At 49.6% G+C, this 14,173-nt stretch overlaps 1 protein-coding gene and 1 long non-coding RNA gene across 3 annotated transcripts in view; one reads left to right on the top strand and one right to left on the bottom strand.

Moving 5' to 3' along the window:
* Positions 1–371: 371 nt before the first annotated feature.
* On the bottom strand, positions 372–3,955 carry LOC138759083 (uncharacterized). Its single transcript, XR_011354631.1, has 2 exons — positions 3,667–3,955; positions 372–511 (listed from the first exon to the last, which is right to left on the bottom strand). It is a non-coding gene; the product is annotated as an uncharacterized lncRNA (long non-coding RNA).
* Positions 3,576–14,173, top strand: part of LOC138759082 (voltage-dependent calcium channel gamma-3 subunit-like) — a 92,706-nt gene continuing 82,108 nt past the window's right edge. The window contains exons 1-2 of one of the 2 annotated variants that reach the window (XM_069928961.1): positions 3,576–3,839; positions 4,699–4,734. In XM_069928961.1, coding sequence (XP_069785062.1) covers positions 3,626–3,839; positions 4,699–4,734 — 250 coding nt within the window. In that variant the 5' untranslated portion in view covers positions 3,576–3,625. The remainder of the gene's footprint in view (positions 3,840–4,698; positions 4,735–14,173) is intronic. The other variant, XM_069928962.1, reaches the window with a different exon arrangement.

Here is a 14,173-nt window from a genome sequence, read left to right as displayed (position 1 = left end):
TGGCATACAAATTACTGGAAAATAACAAACTCCGTTGATAATTAGGAAAAAATTGAATATTTTTTAATGTCAAAGTATTGTTAAGAGAAGGAAAGAATTTATTCCGACAAAGTCTGTTTTGTGGAAGAATGGATATAAATTTGGCTCTCAATACCCTTTCGAACGTTTTCTATGGAGAATTTCAGTCATGGTTTTTTACTGGTGAGGATGTTTGCTAATTCATTGCCTAATAATAAACAAAATGGGAACTAAAGTTATTCATCTCCGCAACCGAGAATGAGTCAAGATAAGATTGATCTCAATTGGTGGAACGTCGAGAATTGATTGAGATCGAGTCTGATGATGATCAAGTGGAAGAAGCTTTTCATACATGATAAATACGTTTTTTAATATTCTGTCCGTGGGGAGGTGGTGTGGACTTTTTGTCCTCTCCTTCCGAAGCCACGAGCCACTTAATGGTGAAGGCCTGCTCCTGAATAGTAGTGGGAGGTCGACCTGGGTTTTTCCAGTCCTTTTGAAAAAAGAAAGGACCTATCAATCTGTGCCTTAAATACACCAAATGACCTGACTCCCATAACCGCCTGTGGAAACATTCCACAGATTGACCACCCTCTGACTGAAGAAATTTTGCTGCATTTCTTCCAACCTGATGCCCTCTAATCCTGAAGTTGTGCCCTCTTGGCTGATACACTCCCACCCTGGGAAGTAACTTTTTAACATCTATTCTGTCCACGCCTTTCAACATTCGAAATGTTTCAATGAGATCCCTTCTCATTCTCCTAAATCACAACAAATACAGGTTAAGACCTGCCAAATATTCCTCATCTGATAATCCTTTCCTTCCTGAAATCATCCTTGTGAACATTGTCTGAACCCTTTCTCATATCACCACATCCTTTCTTAAATGAGGAACCCAAACTGCTCTCAATTCTCTACGTGAGGTCTCACCAGTGCCTGATAAAGCCTCAACATCACATACTTGCTCTTATATTCTATTCCTTTTGAAATGAACGCCAGCATCGCATTTGCCTTCTTTTCCACTGACTCAGCCTAAAAATTTACTCCAGGCACCAGGACCCTTTGCATTTAGTATTGACAATTTTCTCTCCTTTTAAAAAAGTCTGCTTTTTTATTTTTTCTACCAATGTGTATGACTGTGCACTTTCCAACATTATATTTAATTTACCACTTTCTGTCCATTCTCTTAACATGATAAAGCTGTACTGGGCATTGATGAATCAACACTAGAAGTACTGGGTACCGTTCTGGTCACTCATCTACAGTATAGGCAGGGCATCATAAAGTTGGAAGGGGTACAGAGGAGATTCAATAGGATGTTGCTGGGACTGGAGAGGTTGAATGGGCTGAGTCTTTACTCCCTGGCGCATAGGAGGCTGAGGGTGAATTTATAGAGGTTTACAAAATCATGAGGATTATGGACAAAGTGAATGTTCAGAGCCTTTTATCTCCAGTGGAGATGATTCCATAACCTGAGGGCAGAGGATTAAAGTGAGATGGGAAAGATTTAAGAGGGACCTAAGGGGGAATTTTTCACATGGTGGATAGTTTGTATCTGGAAAAAGCTATTAGAGGAAACTGTAGAAACATTTGGCTAGGTTTAAGGGTAAGAGGGGCTTGGAGGGATACAAGGGTGGGCAAATAATAGTCGGCATGGATGTTGGGCCAAAAGGCCTGCACCACACAGCACATGCTCGGTTCTTGCTGCTGCCATCAGGAAAGAGATATCAGTGCCACAAGACTCGCACCATCCGGTTCAGGAACAGCTGCTCCCCCTCCACCATCAGACTCCTCAACAACAAACTCAATCAGGGACTCATTTAAGGACTTGCACTTGTCCACTTGATTACACAGTCAGTTTGTTGACATTCATTACATGTTTACCGTTTTTTATTTGTTTACATGTTTACGCTGTGTAAAGTTTATTTTTTGTACGACCAATTAATGGTAATTCTGCTGTGCCCGCAGTAAAAAAGAATCTCAGGGTTGTATGTGATATCATGCATGTTCTCTGACAATAAATCAATCCATGTCAATTAAAGATCATCCTGACAAAGAATTTGCTGCGCCTTTTCCATCATTCACAGCCATAAGGTGAGTGGAATCAGCAGGCGCTGCTTCTTTGAATATTCTGTCTGAAAGCTGACACTCTCAGTAATGCAACAATGCCTTGTTCCTGCATAAACATATTGCAGCATTGAGATGTTGCACTGAAATCCCACGGCTGAGATTGAATTCACAACCCACATAATATCACTGAGCAATCCTCACATTCAGTGATTCTGATTGCCAGGCTTCCAATCACAATCCCAGTGTTGTACCAGCTCCACGCCTACCTGTCCATGGGGGGTGGTGAGGGGGCAGTGGGGTTGAGGGGGAGGCAGGAATGCTCACTTCCCATTCCTTCTTTACTGTGTGCCCTTCCAACAGAACACAGAGCAGTCAGAGCTTGCTGCCTCACAGCCCCCAAGATGCAGGTTCAATTTCTGTCTTCCAGAGCTAACAATGTGCAGTTAATACATTCTCCCTTTGATGCCCTGGCTAATCAAGGTCCTACCAATTTCTGCCTTAAATACACCCAATGACCTGGCTTCACAACCACCTGTGGAAACATTCCACAGATTTACCACCTGCTGACTGAAGATATTCCAACACATCTCTGTTCTAAGCAGATGCCCTTCAACCCTGAGGTTTTGTCCCTTGTCCTGGATTCTACCTATGCCTTTCAAGATTTGAAATTTTCAATGACATCCCCCCACCTTATTCCAATAATGACAGACCAAAGCTATCAAACACTATGAAGGTTGAGGGAGGGGGTTTGGGAGTGGGTATGCTATAAAACAGGCAGTGAGTGATGGGGGAGGGATGAGGAGTGAGTGTGAGGAGAGGGGGAGAGTGAGGGTTGGGGGTGAGAGAGGTGGAGGGGAGGGGGAGGAGGGAGAGAGGGATGAGGGGAGGGAGGGAAGGAGGGTTGAGGGTGAGGGAGAGAGGGGTGAGGGGAGGAAGAGAAGGAGGGGGGTTTGGGTAAGCGAGGGAGAGAGGGGTGTGGGTGAGGAGAGGGAGAGAGGGGTGTGGGTGGGGAGAGGGAGAGAGGGGTGTGGGTGGGGAGAGGGAGAGAGGGGTGTGGGTGGGGAGAGGGAGAGAGGGGTGTGGGTGGGGAGAGGGAGAGAGGGGTGTGGGTGGGGAGGAGGAAGGGAGGATTGGGGTGAGGGAGGGAGAGAGAGGCAAGGGGAGGTGAAGAGGGAGGGTTGGGGGTGAGCAAGGGACAGAGGGGTGAGGGGAGGGAGGGAGGATTGGGGGTGAGTGAGGAAGGGATGAGGGTGAGGCAGGGGGAGAGAGGGTTGGGGTGAAGAGAGGAAGGGAGGGAGGGGTGAGTGGAGAGCGTTGGGTTGAGGGAGGGAGAGGGGTAAGGGTTGGGGGGTAGAAAGGGGTAAGGGGAGGAGAGAACTTTGCATCCCACACCCTCACCCCCGCCGCTGTGATGCAGTGGGACGGAGGGAGGGGGAGGGTGCTGGGGGGAGAGTCACGTCGCGGGGCGGGAGTGACGGCTGGAGCAGCCTTCCGAGCGGCCGGGAGCGGGGCCGGCCGGCTGGCGGGGTGCTGCGGGATGGGGGGCGGCTGCGAGCACGGCATGCAAACCCTGCTGACCACGGTGGGAGCATTCGCCGCCTTCAGCCTGATGACCATCGCCGTGGGTACCGACTACTGGCTGTACTCGCTGGGGATGTGCCGCTCCAAGGGTGGCGCTGACAACGACACAGTCCGCAAGAACGAGGAGGTAATGACCCACTCGGGGCTCTGGAGGACCTGCTGTCTGGAAGGTGAGTGTCGGAGACCGCCCGCCTGCCCCGGATTCCACTCCCCTCTCCCTTCTCCGTGACCCGCTGTAACGCTGAATTCAATGGGACACCCTCTCTGCGAGAAACCCCTCCCCGGAGCCCCATTCTCCCTGGGATCCCGTCCCTGGCACCTGCTCTCTTGGGACCCCCTCTCACCTGGGACCCCCCTCCTCCCCTGGGACCCCCCTCCTCCCCTGGGAACCCCTCCATTGGGGCCCCCCTTCCCGACTCTTTCCCAAGGAACTCCCACTCCTGGATGTCCTGGATTCTCCCCCTGGGACCCCTCCCATTAGTAACCCGTGGCACATCCCCGCGACTTCCACCCCCCCCCCCCCAGACCTTCTGTCTCCCCGCGACCCCCTGTCGCTTAGCACCCCTTCACCTCTGGAACACCGTCTGCCCCTGGGACGCCTCCCCTGCGGTGGGATCCGCCTCTTGATCGGACCTGCCTGTCCCTGGTAATCCCGGGCTCGGGACCCCTGTCCACGGTAATCCCGGGCTCGGATCCCCCACTCCACCCCTACATCATTATCCCCGGGTATTCTCGCCGCTCGTTCCCTTCTCCATGCAGCTCCCCGCGGGCTTCCTCTCGATCTTATCTCATCTTCCTGGAACTGCAGCTGGGCGTGGGTCCGAGAGGGAGGGAGAAGTCAGTTCCCACCCCCCCCCCCCCTCCGAATCCCCCGGAGAATTGTCTCACCCGGTAAATGTTCCTGGCCGTCAGGGCGAACAGTAAGCAGCCAAGAAATGGTCCCAGCCAGCTGTCAATATCCTCCGCTCACCTCTCCTCTTTGTGACCTTTATGGCCAAAAAAAAGACCATCTCTCTCTCTGTTTTCCAGTACAAGGGCAGACTGCTCTTCCAGAGTTCTGTGAGGGTAAGGAACCGGTTTCAGTTTCCTTTCACACATTTCATATCCAAAAAATCTATTGGCCTCCGCCGTGTGCCCACATCTTCCTGCCCTCACGGAGAAGACCCTCCTTCTCCTGCTCAAGCCCTGATTTGGAAGGACCCCCCCCCCTCCCCCCCGATTCCAGATCCCACCCCGACCCCCCGACCGTGGAAACATCCGCGCTGGCGGAGAGTTGCGTGGGTTTCAATATAATCCGCTCCTCTGAACTCGGGAACGTGTAATCTCGTCATTGAAACGGTGCGAACAGACTCGTTTAATGTCAAAAGTATTGGCTGCTTCCAAAGAAAAAGCGTAGTTTTGAAGTAAATCATTTGGCAACGTGCTACTTGTGCTTGTTCCAGCAATGTGAGATGGGAAGTTTCACCTGGTTACAAGGAAAAGTTATGACACCAGAAAACAGAACATGCAAAATGCTGGGAGTGTGAACTAAACGGTTGGATTTAGACAGCATCTGTGGAGAGAGAAAACTCCAGTTTATAGTGCAATCCAATGAGAGTTCACTCAGTAGAAAGGACGCTGGAGAATAAAGACTCAAGTGCAGAGAGGGGCAGGAAGTGGAGAGAGTGTGGGGGATATTCTGAGACACAGTGGGCACTAAGAGCGAATGGCAAGGATAACAGCAGACAGACTGCGGGAAATGACAGTGGAAGACGAGGAGTGAGAAGACAATCAGCGATGGAACAGAGAGGTTTAAACTTCTGACACTGAAAATGTGAAATGAAACAAAAAATGCTGGAGCACAAAGATAGCAGACTCCTGAACAAACCCAACACCTTGGCTCTGTTCGTACTGATCTCTCTGGAACTGGGCACTACACCGTCTTTTACCGCGGTACGATGTCTGTGGACTGCTCGCCAAACAAACGTTCTGACTGCACTTTGTTTCTCATGACGATAAACGAAAGTACTCAGCAGGTCAGGCAGCGTCTGTGAGGTTAATTTGACAAGCAAAATGCCCTCTGCTGGTGGAACTCAGCTGGTTTCTTGTGCCTCCTGTTAACATTGTCGATGGAATTGGTTTTCCTGATGTGGGCTGGAACAGCAGGGTATCTGAAAACGTGGAACTGATCTTGTAAACTGGTATTTTGTCAGAAGAGCTGTGGTCAGGTCTTGCCGGCAGTCCTGTCTCTGGGGCTCCATGGAACGTATGGCCTTGGGTAAATTAGGCAGTATTGCTCTAATCTGAGCCAGTCCTCAAAAGGTGCAATGGATCCACAATAAGGAGATCACAACATGTTTTGCAGCAATAAAATATTGTGGATTCACAAACATGGGATGGAAGTTGAAGCATTTCACATAGAACTTGGAAACAGTGCCACAGGAGGCCTCTCCTTCCTCTTTCCCAGCACACCCCCAGAACCAATTGTGTTCCTCTCGCTCCCCTCTCATTCCCTTGTTAAACATGAATTCTGTTCCTGCTATTCCTGATCACAGGGATCACAGATCCCAAGTGGTATGCAATGTAAGTATGACCCACCATGTGTAAAAGGTGTGCACCTTGGTCTGAGGTGCTAATGAGAGCATCTGCCACTGAATGCCCCATATAAAAACAGAACATTCTACACATCTGCCAAAATCCTTTGCAACACTCTTTTCCCTAAAATCCATCATCCCCAGTCACTGCTCTCTATCCCCACTGGCGAAATCTCTCATCCCTAGTCACTGCTGTTTGACCCCACTGTCGAAATCTCTCATCCCCAGTTATTGCTGTTTGACCCCACTGGTGAAATTCCTCATCCCCAGTTATTGGTTTCTGACCCCACTCCCAAAATCCCTCATCCCCTGTCATTGCAGTTTGACCTGTAATGGAGTATAAATATTGGGAGGAATTTGGTAAAATTAGAGTAGGTTACATACATATACACATTTTAAAACAGATCTTATTTGAAAGACTGAAGAATTCATATTCAGTAACATTGCAGGATCTTTGGAGACTTTTATGCGCATTTCACAAGTAAGTGCTAATTGAAATGACATCATGAAATGACCCTAATGTCTATTGCTGCTGGGTTTTGGGGTCCTTTGGGCTTGTAACAGACCCCACTGGCAAAATCCCTCATCCCCAGAATATTGCAGTAAATCATGTTTCACTCTTGGAATAGTTCAGTGCAGAAACCATCAGCTCATCACCTCTTTCTCCTCTCTTGACAGCCAGTTTAGATCATCCCATCCATCCACTTTTTGCATTTGTTTTTCCCTTTTTGCATTTGTTTTTCCCCCTCCCTCCATCCCACTACCCTCTCATTGCATGTGAAATCCACAATGGGTTGAATTTTATTGTCTATGGTTCACTTCTTAATCATCTTCAATTGTGTCCTATAGTTATTAATTCTTCAGCTGCTCACCAGTTATTCTTCCAATATGGAAATTAAATAAAAGTTAACATTTCAGAAACTGGAGTGCAGAAAATACTGAACTAAAAGTAAAAAGTGCAGGAGATAGTCTGCAGGTTGGTTGTATATGTGGAGAGAAACATGGTCAGGGAGAGCCCAACAAAGAGGTGTTGATGTGAAATATCTTTCTGCACAGATGCTGACTGACCTGCGGAATACTTGCAGAATGTTCGGATTCTGTTTCAGTGCTTCCACATCTCCATCAAATCTCTGGACTATCCTGTCTTCAACAATGAAGCCTGTTATCCCAGGAACCTTCCAGTCAAACTCTTCCATATTCCCTCCAAATCTGCTCCACCCTTCTTGATGCGATACCTGGAATTAGGCACCATATTCCAAATGGGGCTAAACTGTTGCTAGAACTTTCCATGGGACAGCTCAGGAACAAGTCCATCTGCCCCAAAATAAAACCAAGCCTCTGCTCCCTGTAAGGTCCTTATCCCTCCACTCTCACACATGTCTGGATGCTTATAAAACATTACTATTGTATCTGCTCCTGGCAGCTCACTCCAGACAACTTCTGCTCTCTGTGTGTAAAAAAAAATAAAAAAAATCCCCTACCCATCTCCCTTAACCTTTCCCCCTCACGCTAGAAGCATGTTCCCTAATACTTGACAATTTTACACTGCGGAAAATATTCTGACTGTCAATGCCTCTTGGAATTTTATAAACCTATCAGGTCTCTCTTCTGCCTCCAACACTTCAACCACCTAAATTTGTCCAACCTCTCCCCATAAATTATACCCTCTAAACCAGGAAACTTCCTGGTAAACCTCTTCTGTCCCCTTTTGAAAGTCTCCACATCTTTCCTGTAATGACTTGACCAGAACTGCACTCCAACTGCAACCTCACCAAAGTTTTATACAGCTGCAATGCGACGTCCTTGTTGTTGTACTCAAGAGTCTTATGTAACAATGCCAAAACATACTGTACACCTTCTTTACCACCCTGTCAACTGGTGTGGTCACTCTCTGGGAGTGATGTATCTGGATGCCAGATCCCTCTGCACATAGTTTCTGGTTGGCTGTTAACTGAAGAACTGCTGTTTTGACAAATACTTTGACCCTCTATAATTCTGCAAGTGTTGCTGGACGGTCTTCTGTGTCCATTATGGAGTATCTGGGCCTCAGCCAAATGTCTGGGTCTCACCCTACCATCTGGGCCGTGGGTAAGTGATTGGGGTTCAGCCAAATGTCTGGCCCTTAGCCTAAAGTATAGGCCTTAGGTTAGTGTTTGGCCCTTAGGCAAACATCTAGGCCTGAGCTGAGAGACTAGGTCTTAGGGAAGCATCTAGGTCTGAGCCAAACGTCTACCTGAAGGGAGAGAATTGCACATGTCCCACTCTGGAATGCTCAGCTTCTGCACAGGCTCAGAATGGGAGTGGTTGTAGTAAACCTGTGCAGTCCCTCTTGTAAGCCAGCTCAGGAAACAAAGGAGTAGAGGGAAGATAAGGTAAGGACAATCCTGATAAGGAACAAGGAGCCTCTGCTGAGGATCAGTTTATCTAACTTTTTTTTCTATTTTCATACACAGTGGGAATGATAGCCAGGCTAGGGACATGCTCCCCTTGCAGGATGTGGGTTAGAACTAGAGAATGCTACAGCACAGAAAATAGGCCATTCAGCCCCTCTATTCTGTGCTGACCACCGCTCTGCTAGCCCCACTGACTTGCTCCCATTGCTTAACCCTCCAGACCCCTTCCATCCATCTATCTATCCAATCTATTCTTAAAACACAAGATTGAACCTGTATTCACCACTTCAGATAGCAGCTCATTCCACACTCCCACCACTCTCTGAGTGAAGAACTTTCCCCAAATGTTCTCCCTAAACATTTCCCCCTTTAGCTTAAAACTATGACCTCTCGTATTTATCTCCCAAATCTGTGGAAAAAGATCCACATCCACATACATCCACTCTGTCTATACCTCTCATTATCTTTTAAACCTCAATCAAATCTTCCTTCATTTTTTTTAGCTCCAAGGAATAAAGTCCTAACCTGTTTAATCTTTCCCTGTAACTCAACTCCTGAAGATCCAGCAACATCCTAGTAAATCTTCTCTGCATTCTTTCAATCTTATTGATACCCTTCCTGTAGTTAGGTGATCAAAACTGCACACAATATTCCATATTTGGCATCACCAATATCTTAAACAATTTCAACATAACATCCCAACTCCTCTACACAATACTTTGATTTATAAAGGCTAAGATGCCAAAAATGTTTTTTACAACCCTGTCCATATGTGACACCACCTTCAGGAAACAATGTATCTGTACCCCCAGATCCCTCTGCTCCTCCGTATCCTCAATGCCCTACCAGTTACAGTGTATGTCCTTCCTTGGTTTGTCCTTGCAAAATTCATCACCTCAATTTTTTTTGGCCCATTCTCCCAGTTGGTTCAGATTTGAAAATCTTCCTCGCTGTCCACAACACCTCCTATCTCTGTGTCATCAACAAACTTGCTGATCCAATTTACCACATTTTCATCGAGATCATTGATATATACAACAAACAACAGTAGTCCCAACACGGATCCCTGAGGAACACCACTAGTCACAGGCCTCGAGCCTGAGAAGCAACCATCCACTACCTCGCTGTTTTCTCCCATACAGTCAATTTCAAATCCAGTTCACAACCTCTCCATGGGTATCTAATGTCTTAACCTTCTGAACTAAACTCCCATGTGGGACCTTGTCAAAGTCATGTAGACAACATCCACCTTATTTTGTTCATCTACCTTCTTGGTAACCTCCTTGAAAAACTCTACAAGATTCATTAAACATGACCTACCATTCACAAAGTCATGTACCTATATAACCTGTCTCTCAGAACTCCTTCCAATAATTTACCCACTACTCATATCAACCTCACTGGCCTATAATTACTTGGTTTATTTTTGGAGCCTTTTTTAAACATGATCTACCCTCCAGTCCTCCGGCACCTCACCCGTGGCTAAGGACATTTTGAATATATCTGCCAGGGGTAGATATTTCTACATTAGTCTCCCTCAAGGTCGGTGGGAATATCATATCCAGGCCGGGTGATTTATCTACTTTTTTTCATTGTGAGGGAGCAAGCACCACCTCCTCCTTAATCTCCATCTTTTCCATGACTCTTCTGTTTGTTTCTCTCCCTTCCTTATACACTTTGCCAGTTTCCTGAGTAAATACTGAGGCAAAATACTGTTTAAGATCACCCCATTACTCGAGGCTCCTCACATAATAGACCAGCAGCATCCCTGACACTTCATCCAGCTGCAGCTCCTTACAAACCGCATCAGGGATTTGAAGCTGGAGTTGGAGGGGGTGATAGACAGGAGTTACAGGGACACATTCACACTTTGGAGGCAGAAGGAGGGTAAATGGGTGGGAGTCAGGAGAGGGAAAGGGAACAGGGCACCCCTGCTGCCTTACCTAGTTAGGTCGTCTCCCCAGCTGTAACCAGAGGGGATACTGCTGGGTTGTAGAGCTCGTCGAAAGAACCAAAGACTTGTTGATCCAAACCAAGGCTTTTATTAGCAAAAGACCGGAGCTCTTCACAGGTGGCCGACCAGTCCGGAATGATCCGACCTGGCTAGGGACACAACCCTTTAAGGCCCAAACAATAGGTGTGGCTTAGCTCTCAGCCAATCGCTGTAAGCACAGTCTAGATACAGTAACTATATACACTATGTACATTGGTGATAGATCTGTACTATCACATTCACCCCTTCTTGGAGAATTGACCCGGGGAAAAAAAAAAAAAAAAACAAAAACGAGGGAGAGAATGAAAAGGGGTAGGTCAAGGACTGTAGCGGTCAGGGGGTCTGACCATCCGGCGTGACCGCCGTGGTGCCGGGATTGGGGTCGCTGGAGTGGTGTCACCCGCGGGCTCATCGGGTGCGACTGCTCCGTCGCTCAATTCCCCAGTCGTTTTGTCGGCAGGGTGGCCCGAGTCATTGGGGTGCTGTTGGTCCTTCTGTTGCGGCACGGGGCCTGGAGCATAAGGAGTTGGGGGGTTTGCTGGGTCTACCGCGTCCTGAGCTAGGTCCCGCACCGAAACAGTGTCCTCCCGCCCGTCTGGGAACTCCACGTATGCGTAATGTGGGTTCGCGTGGAGTAGAGTCACTCGGTCGACCAAGGGGTCATTCTTTGAGTGCCGGACGTGGCGTCGCAAAAGGACGGGGCCAGGGACGGTGAGCCATGCCGGTACAGTGGTTCCCGATTCGGATTTCCTCGGGAAAAGGAACATCCTTTCGTGGGGGGTGGCATTTGTTGCAGTACATAGGAGGGAGCGGATGGAGTGTAAGGCACTAGTGAGAACCTCCTGCCAGTGAGAGGTGGGGAGACCTTTAGACCGGAGAGCCAGTGTAACCGCTCTCCATATGGTGGCATTCTCCCTCTCGACCTGGCCATTACCGCGTGGGTTATAGCTCGTGGTCCTGCTTGAAGCAATGCCACACTCCAGAAGGTACTGTTGCAGCTCTGAACTCATGAATGAGGACCCCCTATCACTGTGGATGGAATTGGGGTACCCGAAGATGGTGAAAATACTGTGAAGGGCCTGTATCACTGAGGTGGCAGTGGTGTCTGGGCAGGCCACAGCGAATGGGAAGCGGGAGTATTCGTCGATGGCCGTAAGGATGTAGGTATTACGGTTGGTCGACGGTAGGGGTCCCTTAAAGTCTACGCTAAGACGCTCGAAGGGGCGGGTGGCTTTGATGACGTGGGAGTTATCCGGACGGAAGAAGTGGGGCTTGCATTCGGCGCACACCGAACAGGCTCGGGTCATGGAGCGGATCTCCTCAATTGTGTAGGGTAAGTTGCGCGCCTTGACAAAGTGAGCAAACCTAGTGACCCCTGGATGACAGAGCGCCTCATGGAGTTTCCGTAGTCTGTCCATCTGTATGCTGGCGCACGTCCCCCTGGAGAGCGCGTCAGGCGGGTCGTTGAGCTTACCAGGCCGGTACAGGATGTCATAGTTAAAGGTGGAGAGTTCGATTCTCCATCTGGCGATTTTGTCGTTTTTTATCTTACCACGCTGGGTGTTGCTGAACATGAAGGAGACCGCGCGTTGATCAGTCAACAGTGTAAAGCGCCTCCCAGCGAGGTAATGTCTCCAACGACGTACCGCTTCAACTATGGCCTGGGCCTCCTTCTCGATCGAGGAGTGTCTACTCTCCGGACCCTGGAGGGTTCTGGAGAAGAAGGCTACAGGCCGACCGGCCTGGTTCAAGGTGGCTGCCAGGGCGAAGTCGGATGCATCGCTCTCGACTTGAAACGGGACAGACTCATCGATCGCGTGCAGCGTCGCAGCAGCGATGTCAGATTTGATTCGATCGAAAGCCGCTGTGGCTTCGGTCGAGAGGGGAAAAGAGGTGGTCTTGATAAGAGGACATGCCTTGTCGGCGTAGTTTGGAACCCATTGTGCGTAATAAGAGAAAAGGCCCAGGCAGCGTTTGAGAGCTTTCTGGGTATGTGGGGGGGGTAAGTCCATTAAGGGACGCATGCGGTCAGGATCTGGCATGACTATCCCGTTTTCCACCACACAACCTAGAATAGCGAGTCGTGTGGTCCGGAAAACACACTTGTCCAAATTGTAAGTCAGGTTTAGCTGACGGGCAGTTTGAAGAAATTTGTCTAGGTTGGCGTCATGGTCCTGCATGTCGTGGCCGCAGATGGTGATATTGTCCAGATACGGGAAGGTAGCGGTTAGCCCGTTCTGGTCCACCATCCTGTCCATTTCCCGCTGGAAGACCGCGACACCATTTGTGACCCCGAATGGTACCCTGAGAAATTGATATAGCCGCCCATTCGCTTCAAAGGCCGTGAATGGTCGGTCCTCGCAGCGGATCGGGAGCTGGTGGTAGGCCGAACGTAGGTCAATAGTGGAGAAAATGCGGTACTGGGCGATCTGGTTCACCACATCCGTGATGCGTGGCAGGGGGTACGCATCCAGGAGTGTGAAGCGGTTAATGGTCTGGCTGTAGTCGACCACCATCCGTAGTTTTTCCCCATTCTTGACAACCACCACCTGGGCTCTCCAGGGGCTTGAACTGGGTTCGATGATGCCCTCATCCAGCAATCTACGCACCTCACTCCTAATGAATTGCCTGTTTTCGTAACTATATTGCCGACTTTTGGTGGCCACAGGCTTCCAGCCAGGGGTGAGGTTTGCGAAGAGTGCTGGCGGGGCAATCCGGAGTGTGGAAAGGCCGCAGGATTGGCCCCGGGGCACGGGGGCGGGTTGCTCGGGTGCTTCGGGAGTGGGGCGATGGCGATGGCAGACCGAGAGGGGGGCGTGGGGTCCCCCAAAGTGTAGGGACACCGTTTGGAACTGACACTGGAAGTCTAATCCCAGCAACACTGGGGCGCACAATTGGGGAAGGACGAATAATTTAAAGTGGGTGACCGTCACGCCCTGTACTTCCAGCGTGGCGATGCAATACCCCTTTATCCCAGTCGAGTGCGACCTCGTCGCTAATGAGATCCTCTGGGTAGTGGGGATAATGTCAAGTCCCCAATGGAGGGCCAGATCTGGCTGGATAAAACTGTCAGTTGACCCAGAGTCAAATAAGCAATTGGTGTAGTGTCCATGCACTTTAATCAGTTCCATTGCTCTGGTGAGGGGATGAGAGCATTGCTGGTTTAATGTTATTGAAGCAGTTGACAGGCGAGTTTTGCGCGATGACGTCACGCAACGGGATGACGTCACGCAACGGGATGACGTAGGCAACGCTCGAGGAGCAGGTTGGAGAACCTCCCGGAAGTGCTGTTGTGGCGGGTGAATGGTAAGTAGTGGGGTTTGTAGTTGCTCGTGATCGGTGGTCGGGCCCTGGCGGTCGTCAGCGATGGACGCTAGGGTGAGCACCTGGTTGGCCGCGGGGGTGGCTGCGGCGGCGGTAGCGTCGGCCCCGGGGGTGTCTGTGGCGGCAGCAGCAGCGGCGGTAGCGTCGGCCCCGGGGGTGTCCGTGGCGGCGGCAGCAGCGGCTGTAGCGTCGGCCCCGGAGGTGTCCGTGGCGGCGGCAGC

Source organism: Narcine bancroftii, chromosome 3, assembly GCF_036971445.1.
Source record: "Narcine bancroftii isolate sNarBan1 chromosome 3, sNarBan1.hap1, whole genome shotgun sequence".
NCBI classification, from domain to species: Eukaryota; Metazoa; Chordata; class Chondrichthyes; order Torpediniformes; family Narcinidae; genus Narcine; species Narcine bancroftii.
The sequence above is the reverse complement of the archived record's forward strand: the minus strand, read 5'-3'. Positions and strand labels throughout refer to the sequence as shown.